Source organism: Sesamum indicum, linkage group LG3 (genome assembly GCF_026168435.1).
Source record: "Sesamum indicum cultivar Baizhima isolate 11 linkage group LG3, ASM2616843v1, whole genome shotgun sequence".
Lineage (NCBI taxonomy): Eukaryota > Viridiplantae > Streptophyta > Magnoliopsida > Lamiales > Pedaliaceae > Sesamum > Sesamum indicum.
Genome location: NC_142659.1, coordinates 30,908,740 through 30,927,844, shown reverse-complemented (window position 1 = coordinate 30,927,844; position 19,105 = coordinate 30,908,740). Strand labels below are relative to the sequence as shown.

Sequence of the window (19,105 nt, the reverse complement as noted above, 5' to 3'; positions counted from 1 at the left end):
AACTCTGCTTTTTGCTTGGACAGCTTTTGGTATTAAGTACAACTTCCAAAAAGCTCCGCCCTACATTTGGATCTAAACACACTCCTAACAATTTCTTATATCTATAATATTATTCAATAAATATAAACTGGCGATCTTGACATCCTTATATTAATATTTTGTGATTTAAATTATATTCTTTAATTGATTAAATAATTAATTCACTTAATTTTAAATTTTTTTATTAATATTTAATTATTCAATTAACATATTTTATTTTTATTTGTAATATATTTTAAAATATTCATGAAAGACCCACGTACTGTTAATATATTCTTTTAAAGAAATGTTTGGAAATTTAATTTTTATTTAGAAAAATTCATTAAAATTTGATGCTTATTTTATTTTGTTGGGAAAACAAAAAGGTGAGGAAAATATATAAAGGCAAAAGTGCGAATCTAGATCCGACGGCCATGTCTATCCGTCATTACAGGGAAGTCCGCCATCGGACAGTTGAAACTAGGGCCAATATCCACCAAAGATCTTCCATCTACGGTCGATATAAATGACAGGTGGTCCCACCACATCGCCTTTCTCCGTATAAATATATGCCTCCACATTGGGCCCGGTCCACTCTGTACAATTCCTGTACTGGGACTGCTTTCTCTCTCTCTCTCTCTCTCTCTCTCTCAAACTGCTCTGTGCCTTTCTCTCACACAGCATTTTCCTTTCAAACTTGAACTACGCCCCTGCTTCACTGCTTATCCTGCGCCAACGCCGGAGATGAAACCGGTGTTCCAGTACATGATAAGAATATCTAGGTACAGGAGCTGGACACACTAGCTGGAAAAAGATCCTTCGCCGGAGATTGAATTAGAGGACTTCACTTGGCAATGGACAGTCAGAGAAGCCAGGCGAAGCTTACAAGGTCCAACTCTTCACTACTCCGGTCTTCCCCTACCATCCGGTCATCAATCCACAGTTTATCTTCCGTTAGCGAGATCACACCTGATCAAGAAACAGAAGACCTCGAGGAGCAAAAGCCCCACAGCAAACCTAGTACGCCACCTGTTCGATCCGGTTCTGCGCGTTTCGCACCGGTTCTTTCCGTTCTCTTGCTCTCAGCTTACACCCTTTTCGCCTTTTGCAACTGGGATGACATGTCCACCTCGGAGAATTTACTTTTAGCTTTAATATTTGTCGCGGTTTTGCTGTTTTTTGTCTCGAAGAACAAGGCTCTACTCAACGAAAATTTCAACTTCTGCAAGCAATTGTGTGATGAGTATGGGAAAAGATTTGGGCTTTCTTGTTTTACTTCCAAGAATCATTCAAAAACGGTGCAATGGTTCATCGGCGAGTCAAATTTAAACATGGAAAGAAAGCAACAAAACAATAAGGAGAGTAGTATTAGGAATGTTGTAATAGAGGGGGTGGAGTTCTATAGCAATGGTGATTTCTATGAGGGAGAGTTTCACAAGGGAAAGTGTAACGGAAGTGGAGTGTATAATTACATCGTAAATGGGAGGTATGAAGGGGATTGGGTTGATGGGAGGTACGATGGTTATGGGATTGAAAGTTGGGCTAGGGGAAGTAGATATAGAGGGCAATATCGGCAGGGATTGAGGCATGGGTATGGGGTTTATCAGTTTTATACAGGGGATACATATGCTGGAGAGTGGTGCAGCGGACAAAGTCACGGGATTGGAGTCCAGTCTTGTGCTGATGGAAGCTGTTACATTGGGGAGTTCAAGTGTGGGGTTAAACATGGCCTTGGACGTTACCATTTCAGGTGATAATTTGATCTCGTTGGCCCTTGTTTCTTTTAGTTTGGTTCTTCTGTTTTTCCTCTTTCAGTTCTTAAAATTTTGTTTAATACGTGAAGTTGTATGTGGGATCTGTTGTTCACTTGATATGATGTTTAAGTTTGGTTGTGGAGAAGCATGAGTTTGATTAAATTGTAGGATAGTTTAGTATGCTTAAGATCTTATCAGGTTGGAGGAGAGGAAGATCGTTCTTTTCTTTTTCGTTTTCTGAAAAATGCAATTGCTGTGTTTTGTGCATAAAGTCTTTCTTAATAAGAGATTATCCAATACCTTAATTGCTTGTATTTGAAATTGGTAACTTTCAAGTTTCTCTTTGTGTTTCTAGATACAGTCGATTTTCTCATAAATAAGTTGCACAGTGTTAGTTGGATGCTCTTGAAAAAGTAGCAACCAAAAATGATTTGACTTTTGAAATATTGTACTACAAATTCAAAATCTTTTCCGCCGTGTAGTTATGTGGTCCTCCGGTAGGCGATCTTATAATTAAATGCTAGTTTGAGATTAATGATGTTGAGTGCACAAGTTTGGATTTGAGTTTCGTGTCTTATCCGTCAATACGTTTGGAAGCTCCACCAGAAGTATACCAATATTCCAAAACACTGGTTGATGTAATCATTCAGTTGTTCAATTAGATACTACATCCTACTGATGCAACTTCAATATTATGTCATAGGAATCGAGATAGATATGCTGGGGAGTATTTTGGAGACAAAATCCATGGTTTTGGAGTCTATCATTTTGCCAATGGACACTGTTATGAAGGATCATGGCATGAAGGGCGCAAGCAAGGTTATGGCATGTATACTTTCCGCAACGGTGAGATGAGATGTGGTGAATGGGATGGTGGCAATCTTTTGACTCCTCTTCCCCCTCTAACTGATGCAGTCCTTCGAGCAGTTCAGGTACATCAGACTTATTGTCATTAACTATATCACACAAAAAGCATTTCAAGCCAGACTCTTTCTTAAACTCTTCTACTTTTGCAGGCTGCTAGGCAAACTGCTGAAAACGCAAGTCACCTTCGCCGGGTAGATGAGAAAGTGAACAAGGCTGTGACTGCTGCAAACAGGGCTGCTACTGCTGCAAGAGTTGCTGCCGTCAGAGCCGTTCAGAATAGGATTCACGGAAAGTTCTGCGATACTAACATTTAAATCGAGAAGCAAGCAGTTTGTACCGTAAATTTACTCAATTCTGTACAAAAGGTATGGAACGGGCGCCCCGTTAAGCTAAAAGCTCACCGGTGGTTGAGAGTATGTTGTACCTGGTTTGATAATACAGTAACTTGTACATAGATCCATGTATACATTACATCTATGAAAAATCAAGTTTCACCAAAGATCCTCTTTTTGCTTCAGTCCACTTGCAATTATGAGTGTTTTTCTTTTGTTCTGGTGGGGTTAAAAGCATGAGGCCCGTATTTATTATGTTCATAGCTGCCTGTCTCTTACAGCCATCATTTCTTATTATTGCATCAGTATCTTATCTCAATGTTAGTGCTGTGTTCTGGTCAAGATTATGCTTCAAGAAGCAGCAAACATTATATTTATTGTCAGAATCTTTCTGAAACCATGGATTTCACCAAGGCAAGGATGGGAAAAAAAGGGTGAATCCTCAAAAATCTTTGGTTTGAAGAAATGGTACAATAATTGCAATTTGTACAGCCCAGTTTATCTGCTCCATCCACCTTTCTTTTGCACTCAAATTGATATTTTTCACTTTGTAACTAATATTACTAATTTCATAACTTGTATTCCCACTGAAAACTACCCTCCCTTGTTTGGGTTTGTCGTCCATCCGAATTCGGAGATTCTAATATAACCAAGTTGCTTTATGATTGATGGTTTCACATAACCAATACGGTTTTGTCGATAGCAGCAATGAGACGAAACGTAACGGATCTTACTACCTTAAAAAACTTGTTTCAGAACCACTCGTTCCAAGTTGCAAATTTCTGAGGGTAAGATCCCTTAATTAAGTTGTACGTGACAAATCACTTCTAAGCAATATCTGATTAGGGAGAAAAAGGAAAAATTGCATGAGAATACGAATCATACTATATCAACATATACGACTCTCACAACTTACTTTGTGTAATTCTCATCATCTTGTTTTTTCACACTTGATGCCTTGGGATATTGTTTGGTTTGTGTTTATATTATTGCAAATATATGTTGCTAGAAATATAAAATATACAAGTACAACAAATCATCATAATGTATAGAATGTTAAAATACAGCATATGCAACTCAAACTTAGAAATGTTAGAGTCAAGACACTTATTACTGTTCTAAAACCCTGCATGCAAATTTTAGTGGATAATCAATACTCTAAGATAAAACCCATTAGTTCTTAACAGTATTTTATCCTATATGCACGATCACGAGAAAATTAAAAATTAATCGTTAGTCACATTGCCAAAACACTTGTGAGAGATAGAGTATTTCAAGAACTTCATTTGAAAACTTCTACTTATTGATGTACCAAAAACGAAAAAGAAAGATGGATGGCTTTTAAATAGTTTAAAGAATTTGACTGTTGCAACAAATTAAGTGATCTACTAAAACCTAATAATCATCTTAATAAAATCAATATTAAATGGACATAAATATAAAATTTTAATAGCCAAATACTTATTAAATCTCATAATTATATTATTATAATAATGAGATCACAAATCTCAAATAAATATCAAACTAAACTAGCATATTAAATCAAAATAAAGTGTTGAAAATAATTTGAGAATTTAAAAAACTTATTTCCAAGTTATTTTCATCTAGGGATAATGAATGAGTATTTTTTCCGACATGGGATCCCATATTTCATTAAATCTGTGAAGGCTGACGTACCTCTTCATCTGATTGTGTTGGTATCTTTATGTTTTATTTTTATAAACACTGAAGCAGATGCATGTGTGGTGGAGGGCTTCTTCTCCAACTTTTCTTGTACATGCATTCTCGATCCGCAATCTCTGTTCAATGTCATTTTTTAGTATGGAAAAGGCAATTACTACTCTACTTTTGCCTCTTTCCAATTTTTGAAATTCAAAACCTGTTTAGCTGTTCTTGTTCTTTTTCTTACATTTGCTTTACTCAAACCCCCCACCCCATCCAAATCTCTTCCAACTCTACATATATAAGAGACTCCATTTTAAAATTAAATCAATTATGATATTTAAATTCAAATTTTACCAATTAATTATACAAATCCAAGATGTAGCTAATTTAAAAAGAAAAAAAACATGAGAGGCTGATCGTACGTACGTACGTGTCTGTCACATGTAGTCATGATAATTTATTACAAGAAAATCAGAATTGTAGGAGTCGAAATCTATTAATTATTAAATATGAATAGGGAAGACATCAGCATCAGCCATGACCCAATCCCTTATCTCAAACACAACTATATTTTATTATTAAATATTGGGACCCTATTCCTACAGTACAACAAGAAACATTATCTCAATTGGAAAACCTAAAAAAATAATTGTAACTGTGGGAGATGTGTGTGTATATTTAAAAATTTCTTACTCGAAATTAAGTTTGAACTAATTAAATTAAATATGGAGCAAATATAATATATTCATAATGTAATTAATTTTGTTTAAAATTATAAATCCATTTAAATTCAACTTGACTATATATATATATGATAGGGCATAAGTGTAGCATATATATATATATATATGTAGCATGGTTGATGGTCCTTTCTTTCTTGATTTTTGAAAATTAAGGATTAAAATAGGATAGCATTCCTAATTTTGGTTACCCTTTTGGGGTCCAAACTCTGGAGCTCACCTCACATCCCCCAATGACAATATTATTTATAACATGAATGGGACTACTTTGATGCATTTCTCCAATCTCTCATCTCCTCATTTTTAATTCCTATTAATTTCCCTCTCCTTTTCCCTAATTCAAGCAACTTATAATTCAATCAACACATTAATTAATGCATGCTGCTTAATTTAATGAAAATTATTCCTACGTACCTATATATATATCTTCATTCTATTGTATATGTATATATATACATTTCAGAATTATTGGACACTTCAAAATTGGAACTTGCTGTATTACTAATTTATGACGTGAGATTATCAATAGAATTCCAACATATAATTTTTTAATTATAGAATAGAATGTGGGTGGCGGATAAACATTATCATCTGTCCATGCAATTCATGGGTGTTTCATAATTTTATATGGGGTTTGAGGGGACATTATTAATGGAGTGGATTGACAGTCCGTAGCTTATCCATGACGTGGACATCTTCTTCATCATATCTTCTTGTTTATGATATAATTGTGTGTGTGTGTGTGTGTCTCAAGTTGCTTCACTCACATTTTTCTTCTTTTTTTTTTTATAAAATATATATATACAACTCATCCCCTATCACAATTTCAGTTTTTGTTTCTTTCTTTAAATGCTCTGTTTGAAGAAAACATTAAAACGAAATTCCAGCTAATAAACCCTAATGAAGTGGTCAAGTGGAACCTTAAATTCTCTATGTTGTAGTAATGATTATATCATATATTGTAGTAATAAATGAGACTATTATTTGATCCATTCTAAACATAGGGGCTTTTCCCAAATATGAATATAAACCCATCCCCTCCAATAACAATCTATCTTCCTTTTAATGTTTCCTTTGCATATTTTCGAATTATGGTTTGTATATAAAAGTTTAGCTCAGTCGTTCATGAGCAGAATTGAGGATGATAAATCTGGGCCTAATTTAAAAATACAGGTTTGGATCTAAATCTGGGCCTACACCTGGATAATTTCGGCCCTTTAATAAAACCACCTATCAAATGAGTTGGCCCATTAACGACTTGGAAGAAACGATGGAAACTATAACTACTTGGACAGAATCACATGTAAATGGGGCGTCCGAGTTCAACTGATATATGTGTACCAAGTGAAAAGCCCAGAATCAAATGAAGGATACATATAGTTTGATTTGATGATGTCATCATCAAATGGTAGGTAGTCATGAGATGAGACTTGAGAGCATAGGATTCCCCAAAAGACAAAGATATTCACGTGAACGTGATATCCACAAGCCTAGTTCATGAGACAGGCGACACCCATGAAATAAATCAAACTCTTTTTCATGCATCAATGCTTTAAGGCCACATGCCATGCTGCCCTAATCAATTTGGCTGCTTTCATCTTCAAATAATACTAAACATATATAGTACCAGGTCCATAATTAATTTCTTATTACGATTACGTGATATAATTTTTATAATTCTGACATGATGAATTTGTATTATACTGACGTGATATAACTCTTATAATTTGACGGCAATATGTAAGTGTTACGGCCCAACAATAAATGATGCTAAAATTATTTTTTATTGGTTTGGCTCAAATAAGAACAAAATTTCATCAAATCATGAACTTGGAGGATGACCCACAACATTGGTCTTGAAAAGGCTGAATACAATGTAAGAAAAACAATGAGAAATGGTACACTGCGATTCCAAAATTGTCCAGAAGAGGACAACGCCATGTGCGACATTGGCTTCGACATACTAGCTCATTAACAATATTCGGTCATGTTCAGACAGATCTTAATTTAAGGTTTTTAATTTCCAATCTTTAAATAACCCTAATTAATGTCTCTTCAAATTTGATGCACTACAGCTGAAATAATTAAGTACAAGGTTAGTACACAATTAACTGATCAATTAAAATAATATTGTATGACTAATTATAACAATGAAGCGATAATTAGGTCCTATTGAAGACAACGTTTAATTAGACAAGTTGATCCTTTCACACGGGCTTTAAGTTTACATAATTGTCGAAATAATTAATTATTATATAACGTAGAAATATTACAATTTTTTGCATTTCAGTATCAATATATTTTTGAATGAAAAATTCAACCTTGATCATCCAAAACAATCCTCTCAAGAGTTACTTTTTCTGTAGCAGTGATAACACACTTGAGAATTCCAGATGAATAAATTAAGCACTAAGTATTTGTCCTTCCTTATCATACGTATACAGATATTTATTAATGAATAACATCATATCAAAGGAATACGTACATTCGAGTGAAGAAAATACGTACATTTCTCTCTTGTGAAATACTTTGAATTTCACAATAATTATAAAAATAAATAAATAAATAAATAAAATATATTGGTGTCACTGTCAGCAATGTCTTCAAGAAATAAACTGAAGATCATCCAATGAATAAACAAACAAATAAATAGTTTGAATTGTTGAAATTGATGATCAGCAGAAGCTCCATAATCTGATATCGCTATGATCTTCGTAAGAGTACTCCTCCATCATCACTGGATCAAAGAACATCCCATTGATCATCTCAGTGTACTTTGGGGATTCAAAGTTGTACCATGAGGCCATAACCTGATCAAACTGGGGCGAGTCATATTCATCCCCGGGCGTTGCTGCTAAGGAGATGAGATCATCGTCAATCCGGAAACTCATACTAGTAGGGTTAGGAGGAGAAGATGATGAAGAAAGTGATGGAGATGAATTTGAGTATTCAAGGGATGATGATGATGATGAAGTAGATAAAGAGGAAGAAGGAGAGAGTAGGGTGGAGGGTGATTGTGGGCTCAAGTTGTTTTCAAGAAAAGAGGCATTGGCAGCTGCTGCAGCTGCAACCCTTTGGATGGATTTTGGGGATAAGATACAACTGTCAGGGTTAAGATATTGTTGTTGGGGGGTTTTAGCAGCTGGGATAGGGAAATTGAGATTGGCTGATGAGCCTTTGAGGCATACAAGTGCAGCATCATAAGCTCTAGCAGCAGCTTCAGGGGTGGAGTAAGAGCCTAACCAAATTCTTGTCTTCTGGTTTGGTGCTCTAATCTCAGAAACCCATGATCCCCAGCTCCTCATTCTTACACCCTTGTACTTGTTCTTGCATTGAGAAGAATTAGTCTTTGTTGATGAAGGGATCCTCTTGTTTTCTGCCTTCACCATTCTTGAAAACCTCAGCTGATGATGATAAGTTGGAGACCAAATTAATGTTATTGAATTTTCCCTTTTGGTGTTGCCTCTCTCTCTGATGGATCAGCTGTTGTTGTTTGAGGAGGAAAATAAGCATTTGATGATATTTATAGATGGTGGGGGTGAGCAGCATCCAGTGAAGATGTGATTGTCTCTTTTAGTCAAGGAATGGTTATGTCAATATGTATGGCTGACAGATATTTTCCACTACTTTTTCTTCATTTAAATACATATATATATTTCAAATGATGACAATGGCTTCTCTATATATCCCGCTACAGGGTAAAAAAATAAAAAAGGAATTAAACCATCTTTGATTAAAGATGCATGATTTATATTTACTGCTCTTATTCTGTTGTGAAGCTCATCATGGCAGTACAAAATTTCAACTTCATCACAGCTTCTTGATTGGAGATAATTAAACAAATATATATATGTCCATTAATCTCTTGACTTAAACCACAAGTTGCTTGAGTTGATCAATTCTATCAGGATAAAAATCTCAAATTTTACCTTTAATTAGCTCATCATCCAGCAATATGTAGAGTCATTCATTCTCCACATGGGTTAGGTTATCATTAAATAGAGTTAAAAAACCAATTAAAAATATATATAATAATCATGCACCACTCTAATTAATATAATTAAATATATATATATATATATCTTAATGAATGTTTGTAGTTCTATATTGTATCTTAATTTATAATGATATGGTAAAGAAAGAAACATAGGATTCTAACATCATAAGCGCGCACGCAGCTTCCAGGATTTTGCGCAGGATGCTTATATATATATATATGAGTGTTTGCTTGTCGCAATATACAAAAATGAAAAATAAAAAACTCAAAATACAGGAGGAAACTAATATCATTAATGTTTGCAGAAAAAAATAAAAAGAGGGAGAGAGAGAGAGAGAACAGCTGGTGCTTGTCTGTCATGCATGAAACTCTAAAAACGCGTTTTGAGGGAGGGGGAGGGCCTTATCTATCTTTATCTCTGTCTCATATTTTTTTATCATCAACAGGATTCAGTAATTATACACAAATTAATACACACAACACACAGTGACATATGCATGAGAATTGAGATGAGACGAGACGCAGTTTATGTTCTCTTTCTGTTCTGAGGGACAAATTAAATGGCGTTTAATTTGGCATGTTCCCCGCTTCCTCAAAATTTCATTCATTAAGGTTAATTGTTCTGTTCTTGTGGGATTAATCATTTTTAATTATTAGCCACCCCATAATCACCTTTTTATATCAACTCTAATAATCTCTAAATATACAGTAAAACCTCTATAAATTAATAAACTCACTAAAATAATAAAATCTTCCGGTCCCGACTTGGGCCTTTGTAAAAAATCATCAAATTCGATAAGATAATAAAATAATAATTTTTTGGCAGATTCCTTTATAAATATTAGGTCCCTTTAAAACTCTAAATTAATAATTCATAAATATTACAATTATAAATATTGTGGTAATTTACTAAAATGTGAAGTCTGTAATGCTTTACGCATTTGATCATTCATGGATGATTTTGCGATGTCTTTTAGATGAGAAGACATGGTTGGGTGTTATGATTTATTTTATTATCATATTGAGATTTATGTAGTATGCATGATGAATATATTTAATTGGGTATAATAGTTATTTAAGTGCAACGAATTAATGTAAACATGTATATTTAAGTTATTTCAATGAATTGATACATGTGTCTATGAATATAATAGTTAATTGTAAATAATGAATTGATATTATACATGAATATATTTAATTAGTTATAAAAAATTAATTGATGCATGAATATAATCAATGAAACATATATGAATTCATTTATTTTCAATACATATGTACTAAATTTGCTGAATTTAAAAAATCTCTCTTTTAATTAATAAAATATTAATTTATCGATAAATTAATATCTCTCTAAATTAATAAAATTTCATGGCCCCAAGGTTATTAATTTATAGAGATTTTACTGTATGTTGTAATCACCCACTAAAATACAAATAAATATAGTAAGAATTAGGGAAATCATGAGTAGTTAAGGAATATTATTTCTTCTTTCTAATTTAAATCAGCTTTAATGAGGTACAGGAGGGATATATATATATACATAATGACGTGTTAATGCCGCGTTAACTCAATTTCAAACAAGTTGCCACAAAAATTGAACGCCTCTCCTTTTCATATATATATATATATATATATACAGAAAAGGATTGAAGCTGATGGATACAAAATTTAAAGAATCATTTGATCATATATATATATATAGAAACACGAATATTTCATATTTTGGAATTTGGACCAATCAATTTAAAATTAATGAATAAATGATACGTTGAAAAAAAAAAAGCCCTGAATTAATTAATTATTTTTCCTTTTTAACAAATTCTAAATTTGATTATATTTCATCAAAACTCACAAGTGAAGTTAATTTTCACATAGCAATATTAATTAGTGTCATAATATTGTTTTTAAGAACTCATGCAACTCCATATAGTATTGTAAATGAGCAAAATATTCCATATGAAAAAAAAGCAAATTAGACTATAAAAATAATTACGATTGCGTACAAAATTAATGATTATGATACTATTAAGTCCTTATATATTGTTTTAAATTAGAGTAATTTACGTCCGTGGGGTAAATTGGACTGAACCCCATGTTTTATTTCCAACCAAAAAATCCAGACATAACCTAAAGGACAAGCAATATATTAGTTAAACTGGTAGAGGAGTAAGAAGATGTATAAGAAGGGACAATCCGTACTCCCCCTGCTTCCTCGTATACACAAATGGGAACAGATGGACTCTAATTAAGGGAAGGAGAATCAATTCCATTTATTAATTAATTTCTGTTAAATCAATTAATTGTAGTGAAGTTGGTGTTGGGTATGGTGTGGGTGACAGAACAGAAGAGAAAGACAGACAGCATCATGATTCTTGTTTAAGGACTCCTCACATGCCTCTCTACGCAATTTCATTTATTATTTGCTTTAATTTGTTTCTTTCCCTGATTAATTAAGGGCCCGTTTGGTTGCTTCGTGGAAGTTGTAACGAAGTTTCACTTTTGAATATATTTATTAATTCACAAAATAGATATGCAGCAACTTCTGCATACTCCATTAAATTCCATTATTAGGGTTTGTTAATTTTATATATATATAGTATTGAGAATGTATATATAAACAGGATCGTACCAATTATCAACTTTGATTTGTGTTAATTGTAGCACAAATAAAATAGTAATATCATAACCATAGATAAAAACAAAAAAAAAAAAAAAGGTACAGTAGCATTTGTGGACAAACAAGCACATATTTAAGAAAATTCCTTAATTACAACCAACGTTAAGAATCGTGAATGTTGAATAATGTAGTAAAATTATGAGAAAGTAGTGAGAGGTTAGAGTAATATATATATTATACGCCCACAACACCACCTACTTTTTTATTTTTTCCCTCTCATTTAAGGTAAAGGACAATCAATGTGTTTTTGTATTATGTTTGGAAGAAATGAGGAAGATGGGGAGGGTATGAATAATTGTATGTATATATATATATATATGAATGAAGTCACTCGTGTCCGTGGGAAAAAAAGGACTGTCCGTACGTACGTACGTACTTTATGGTGATTGTAATAATAATGGAAGATGAGGGTCAGGGACAGCAATTAATGAGGGAGAGGCAAAAGCCAAGCCAGCTAATGTTAGGACCAATTTTGTTAAGGGTCAAAAGCTGAATATATAATTGGTGTAAGGTTCACATCATAAATGTTTCAACAAACTGTTTGTTTGTTTTGAATAAGGATATATATATATATATATATAGGGGGTGTGGGGGGAGGAAGAAATGTATAGTATGGGCAGAAAGAAGTGCAATGAATGTTGATGGTTGAAGGGGCAATATCCATGTGCTCTGAAATCACTCAGAACCATCCTACCTTGTATAATTTCCCATTTTTCCATTTTTATATGTATGTTTGGGGGTGGGGGGTGTCACTACTGTGCTTGGGTTGCTCTGTTGGAGACAGCAAAATCTTGTTGAATTGGGACTCAATCTCAAAATTACTTCACTTTTACATGCAGACTGAAACAGGAAAATCTGACCATATCCACATGTGTCGTCGTCTCCTTCTTTTGGTAAGAAAATCCCATTTTTCTCTTCATACGTCCACACAAACACAAACACACACATAATCTTGAAACGCCAATGGAACGGTACTGTACTGTACTTACATGGGGTAATTGTAAAAACTTGAATGGGGAAAGTGTGGACAAATATAAAAAGAGAAGGATATCATTCGTGTTTACCAGAAAGACAGCTGCAGCGTCAAGCACCTGCGCTCTAATGTCTCAATCTACTTTATAAACTACTGCTGAATTTAAAGAGCTGAGAGATTCAATTTAATGACAACTCAATTCAAATTGTTTTTTACCTAAATCATATTCAGGTGAATCAAATTAATTACACTTGTTAATTGATTACATTTACTAAATTGTACATCCATCACACGTTAAGTATATTGCACTTGTCATAAAATTAATTTAGATCCGACCCGACAAGAGTTAATATTTCCCCCAACCCATAAATAATGAATGCCACTAATTCTTTGGCTTACCCCCAACATTATCATACCATACACAGTTCACAACACAAGTCAAAAAAAAAAAAATTAACTGCCATTGCTTCACAAATCCTTCCACCTCATCTAAAACAAATATTTCAAGACATACTTCATTGCTGTAAGAGAAAAACATACAACATCAATTATAATTATTATATTTTCTTCCTTATCTGACACTTTTTTACACATCGCTCGCATTCAATTATATATTTAATATACATATATATATATGTATATACATCTCAACCAAAGTTAATTTTTCTCAAGATGACATGAGATCAATGAAATAAAACTACAAGCAATCGCAATTTTAATATTTATATATGAAAAACAACGGAGAGTCCCCCAGTTTCAAGAAACAGCCTCGGTATACAGACACACCATAAGTGAGAAAGTTTTACTCGGGACGAGTGCGGAACATAATACGTATGTTCTTTCATTCTTTGGATTTTAAAGAGATGGTCCAGAGTCTTTAACGAATGTCTTTCTGATATAGGAATCAATCAAATGTCATCTAGAAAGAAGAATGAAAATAACATGGAAGTCCGTGGTTTAGATAAACAAAGTTCAGGGTACATAGCTACTCTCCAGAAGTGCATCAGGTTCCATCAGGAAACATAGCATGAATCAAGACTTGAATCGAAATACGATGTTTATCCAAGAACAGCTCATGGAAATAATCACACTTCACCAACCCAATGGTTTATTTCGAATTCCACCATTGACATTACCTTTTTCTGCCGTTGAAACTTTGCTGCGTCCATCTCATATACGTTAGCTTCCAAACACCATGAGTAATCAAGAAAGTTGGATGAACCCATAAAGCAAGTTGAACTTAGCTCTTCTTACATAGCAAGCAATTTACAACAATCAGTAGTGATGTTACAACAACCACGGCATTGGCTTCCTCTGGAAAACACTGGAAGCAACATTTTATTCTATAGTTACAGGTCCATGCTTCAAAGCATAGTGTACAATTTTCATAGAGCGAGAGAATCTAAAGCACCAGCAACAGTTCGCAGGATCAAAGCTAATGTATTGCATCTCCGGTAGCAACTAAGATCACTAATGAACTGATGACTTCAGACAAAATCATAGTGGGATGGAAAAGACATATGTCAAAGCCTAATCCTGTTTCAGGAGAGACGAGTGTTGTACCAATGCTCCCATGCTCCGCTGAGTTCTGGAGTCTAATCATTTTGTTTCACTGACTGTAGCTCCATCGAAGGAACTCAACAATCTAATTACGTGCTCATAAACCTTAATCCCATTAAGATAAACACTATCCTTCAGAAACTGCCAAGACAGAAAAATTCTTACCTTAATCAGCATTGAAGAGAACAAGTAAAACACTACTATGATGATAGATAGGGAACACTGAGTCACCTCATTATGGTCATGAAGCAATATGGGAGTGTTCTTCATTGGAGAAAAACCAAGAGTTGGAATTCCCATCTGTCTCATGAATCGAGCATCGGTAGTCGAAGATAAGATTTCAGGCTTAGCAAGTTTCCCGCCAGCTGCTTCAATTGCCTGTTTGAATATGGTCCACCATGGGTTAGAATCATTAGTTGCTGTCACCAAAGGGCGTCCCATGTAGTCTCTGAGAGGACCTTTCTCTGTTATCTGCCATTACAAAATAGTGCTCAGGCTCCATTAGTGCCATTTTGACGGCCAAAAGGAAACAGAAAAAGTTAAATGAGTCATATGCATAAAAAAACCAAAAACCGAAAAGTTGGTAATGGACGGCAAGGAGAAAAGTTCAAAAAAATTCTCCCTGGGAATATCAGATCCTGACCTTGAAAGTTCGACAAAGTTGTACCATCATCGTATTAAAAAATGCCTATATTCTGTTTTGCATTTCTTTTCTTTTTACAGCATGAAAAGGCCAGGAAGAACTTTTCGGCCCATATTAGAGGTTTAGTGAGCTCATTTGAAGTGAGCTTCTAGTACATTTTCCTGAGTCTACCTTGTAAACTGAAGCCTCAAATTTTCCTGAGTCTACATTGTAAACTGAAGCCTCACATTTTCCGAAAGAAACAACATATCTGCATGCAGTTCATAGATACAGTACAGAGTTTTACTCATGCAGATATTGATCAAATTGAGATTTATTCTTCATGTGTCAGATCATGAACATGAAGCTTGAAATTCCAAACAAAATTCATCGTTATGCAGTACTCATGAAAACAAATCATCTTAGGTTTCCAGTTGACTGGGCCGCTGGATATTTTAGTTTCCAAACCCCTCAACTATCACCAGGCTTCCTAAAATATCTGGTGCAGGCCTATCATTTTCCAGAGTAATTTCCATCCGTAACTTGACAAACTCATGCGAAATAAAAATTTAAACATGAAGAAGTATTTCATCCCAACTGTGCAGTCTTTCACTTAACCAACTGTTTTCTAGATTCTTATATGGCAATGGTAATCAATCTTCCTAAATCTTTTAAGTGGAACTAAGTAAACAAATTGTGATAGTTCAGTGATAAATTTCATAAACATCAATGTAACAGAACTTTCGTGCTACAATACCAGCTTAAACAAACTTAGCATATTGCAGAAAAACACATTTCATTCAAATGCAATTTCATCCTCCAATGTAACCATGCGAGTCATTAGTCCGACTCTCGTTGTGCCATTACCTTTGAATCAGAAATTGTACTTACAGTCATAAAACAAATAAAATTAAACAAACAAAATGACTACATTTCAACATTGCTTTCAACATAGATTCACCTCATAAGTCAAGTTCCTCCACGCTGGCGCCCATTCCCCCGCAATTCTCCTCCTCATGAGATCGGGGTCTACTGTTGGTGGCAGCCGAACATCAAATCCAGCCTCCACCTCGGATGGTTGCATATTCATGAAGAATCCCTGTCAATGGATCGTTTATCCTTTGCAAATTCGAAAAACACAAATCAAATACAGCAAATAATTGCAAGAACAGAAAACTCACAGAAGGCGATGGAATTCCAGCTTTCAAGAATACAGGATTAACCGAGATAACCTCCGAATTGGCAGCCCAACCAGCCTTAACCAAATCAAAGTTATTCTCCCTAAACTTCATAATAACCTCAACACTCTTCATCAAATTCTCCATAGCACTATTATCATACATTCTCGACCCGTGCCCCGGCACTCCCGTCGCCTTAATCACCAAATTCCAAGGCGACCGGTCTGCATAAAAGACTCTAAACTCATCATTAACAGACGCCTGCCCTTCATCCAACACAAATCCAACATTTAATTCTTTAAACTCTTTACTCTCAACAAACTTCGCCATCCCATCAAATCCTCCCACTTCTTCGTCAGGCACATAAGAAATGTGCACGGTTCTCAACGGAGTGTAATCAAGCTTGCTTTTTAACTCCTTAATGGCTTCCAAATACTGCACACCGATGCACTTATCGTCCTGAGCACCGCGGGCGTAGATTTTGCCATCATCGGATAAGTGGGCTGCGAAGGGGTAGTGCAGCCACTTGGAGGGCTCGGCAGGGACCGAGTCGAGGTGGGAATTGAAGAGAACCGCAGGGAGGGAAGGGTTTGAACCGGGCCATGTGATAAGGAGGAGTGGTTTATCTGGGGTGGTGAAATAAAGCGTTCGGATTTGGAGGCTGGGAATGGTGGCAGCGAAGGCGGTGAGGTAATTGACGGCGGCGGCGTAGTCTGGCGCGGGGTGAGCTGTGTTGATTCTTAGGTAGTTTCGGAATCGTGATATGGGGTCGGATTCTTCGTTAACTTGTGGTTCTTGATTGTGGATGACGGAGAGAGTTGATGATAAGGAAAGGGAAAGGATGAGGATGACGGCGGAGATGGACGGCATGTGGCGGCGGGGTTTGGACATGGCCGTCAGCTGTGTAGCTACTTGAGTAGGATCTGCAGAGTAAGAGCAGAGATGTTGACTCGGAGACTTATTACGAAAACCACCTATGAAACTGTCGTACTTTCAGGTCTAATATCAACCTCAATTTTTCCACTTCCAATTTTTTTTTTTTTTTTTTAAAAAAAAAGCTAAGTCAGAAAGCTCTTTCTCGAATAATCAAATGGATTTTGTATTTAAAATCTCTTAAGGTTAATTCTGCAATTTGATAAATTTCTTTAAAGAATTTTAAGAAATGGGATATAAATATTTTTTTATGATAGTTAATATATGAGACATTCATATTTAATACTTAAGCCAATTAATTTACACCAGAATTTCCCACCTTGACTTATACAAAATTGATAATCATCCAAGCAAAATTTATAACGATATTCGAATTTTAATTAATATTATTTTGGTATATAATTATACATCATTCAACCTGTACCCAAATTTGATCATTACTTTCATTTTGGTACTAGCTCAATTAATGATTTTTATTTATTTGTTGTATTATTATTTTTATATAATGACTATTTCACTCTTATATAATAAATCATAAATATATCAAAGAAATTTTTTAATATATTTTGTTTTTAACTGAAGCTTTTGGTTTTCGTTTTTTCATGTGAGTATTATGCTTGATAATATTATTTTATTTATTAATATTAATGCATATCGGGGTCCAGCAGCATCATGAGGTTCGAAGGACTTTCACAAAAATTTTAAGATTATCAAGTGATGAACCTGTAAAATAGAGGTTAGCATTCTGATGATTAAGTGAATAAATGAAAGAAAAACATAAATCAGAGTAAGAATAATGTTTGAAAATAGTGCAAAATTAATATAATTCGTGTGAAGTATAAAAAAAGAGTTTGAGATAACTTCAAAATTGAGAGAGAATAGAAGCTTGAGAGTAGATGTTACCAATGAATGTACTAGAGATTTATTTATAAGTGTTTGTAGAACAAGATTCTAAAGGTAGTTATGGCAAGTCATAAGCTATTTGAAAGTTACTTGTGTTGTTTATCCAACCGAAGGTTCGTTCGTGATTTGGTAACATATTGACTAAGATATGATATTTGACCAAATATTGCCTAATTTACTTAAAATTTTGAGAACCCATTGCCTACCAATTAACAGTCTGATTGCAACCAAATTACTACGAGTTTGCTAAAAAAGTTTTAGTGCGATGTGTTTGAGTGTCTCAATATGTACAACATGTTCGCCTTCTTGTATGCTTACGTCTTTGCTAAAATGGACTTGTTTATTGGGTCTACCATATTAATAAAGATAAGAAAATAACATTATGGACTTTTACCTCCTTGCTCATGGACCAGCGGATCCTCCAATTGGGCTGCTCAGTAGGAGTCCACCTCCTGATTTTGGACTTTTGTGAAAAATATTAAGTATTAAGTATATATAAGATAATTTTATTAAGTAATTAATTATCTTACAAGTAAAATTTAAAATGCATTTTAATTTGTTATAAGATTGTAATCTAAAATTTAAATTTAGTTTTTAGCAATTACATTTTAATATATCGATTAAACGCAACAGCATTTTTTATAACAAATATTTAAGTCTTATATCCTAATTTATTATATTAGAACAGTACTTGTACTTTAAATATATACATCGAGTGAACTTGGCTATTAATATAAGTTATTTAATAATATTTTTTTTTCAAAAGATTGAGAATAGAGATAGTAAAAAAAGTAAATCAAAATATTAAAAATATAATAATTTTGATAATCAAATATAAGATGAAAGTCCAATGGTTAAAATGAAGATAAAATGTAGTGGTAGAAAT

The 19,105-nt window shown here is 34.1% G+C and overlaps 3 protein-coding genes across 3 annotated transcripts; 1 reads left to right on the top strand and 2 right to left on the bottom strand.

Annotated features, from left to right (window-relative positions):
- Positions 1 to 609: 609 nt before the first annotated feature.
- LOC105159483 (uncharacterized) lies at positions 610 to 3,138 on the top strand. Its single transcript, XM_011076560.3, has 3 exons — positions 610 to 1,768; positions 2,476 to 2,704; positions 2,789 to 3,138. Exons 1-3 carry the CDS (start codon positions 873 to 875, stop codon positions 2,951 to 2,953), a joined length of 1,290 nt encoding a protein of 429 aa, XP_011074862.1. The 5' UTR covers positions 610 to 872; the 3' UTR covers positions 2,954 to 3,138.
- A 4,640-nt stretch (positions 3,139 to 7,778) lies between these two features.
- LOC105159482 (ethylene-responsive transcription factor ERF012) lies at positions 7,779 to 8,939 on the bottom strand. Its single transcript, XM_011076558.3, has one exon. It carries the CDS (start codon positions 8,763 to 8,765, stop codon positions 8,052 to 8,054), a length of 714 nt encoding a protein of 237 aa, XP_011074860.1. The 5' UTR covers positions 8,766 to 8,939; the 3' UTR covers positions 7,779 to 8,051.
- A 5,284-nt stretch (positions 8,940 to 14,223) lies between these two features.
- LOC105159481 (Peptidase M20/M25/M40 family protein) lies at positions 14,224 to 17,373 on the bottom strand. The gene is made up of 4 exons (XM_088879288.1): positions 16,387 to 17,373; positions 16,167 to 16,304; positions 14,815 to 15,054; positions 14,224 to 14,724 (listed from the first exon to the last, which is right to left on the bottom strand). The coding sequence occupies exons 1-4, from the start codon at positions 17,272 to 17,274 to the stop codon at positions 14,623 to 14,625; spliced, it is 1,368 nt and encodes a 455-aa protein (XP_088735414.1). The 5' UTR covers positions 17,275 to 17,373; the 3' UTR covers positions 14,224 to 14,622.
- Between the last annotated feature and the right edge of the window lie 1,732 nt (positions 17,374 to 19,105).

Excerpts from the sequence above, each read along its gene's own strand:
- LOC105159482 (XM_011076558.3), bottom strand. The coding sequence starts at position 8,765 with ATGGTGAAGGCAGAAAACAAGAGGATCCCTTCATCAACAAAGACTAAT.
- LOC105159483 (XM_011076560.3), top strand. The coding sequence starts at position 873 with ATGGACAGTCAGAGAAGCCAGGCGAAGCTTACAAGGTCCAACTCTTCA. Across the intron at positions 1,769-2,475 it reads CTTGGACGTTACCATTTCAG|GAATCGAGATAGATATGCTG; the intron begins GTGATAATTTGA and ends ATTATGTCATAG. Across the intron at positions 2,705-2,788 it reads CAGTCCTTCGAGCAGTTCAG|GCTGCTAGGCAAACTGCTGA; the intron begins GTACATCAGACT and ends CTACTTTTGCAG.
- LOC105159481 (XM_088879288.1), bottom strand. The coding sequence starts at position 17,274 with ATGTCCAAACCCCGCCGCCACATGCCGTCCATCTCCGCCGTCATCCTC. Across the intron at positions 16,305-16,386 it reads CTGGAATTCCATCGCCTTCT|GGATTCTTCATGAATATGCA; the intron begins GTGAGTTTTCTG and ends ATCCATTGACAG. Across the intron at positions 15,055-16,166 it reads GGAGGAACTTGACTTATGAG|ATAACAGAGAAAGGTCCTCT; the intron begins GTGAATCTATGT and ends TTGTAATGGCAG.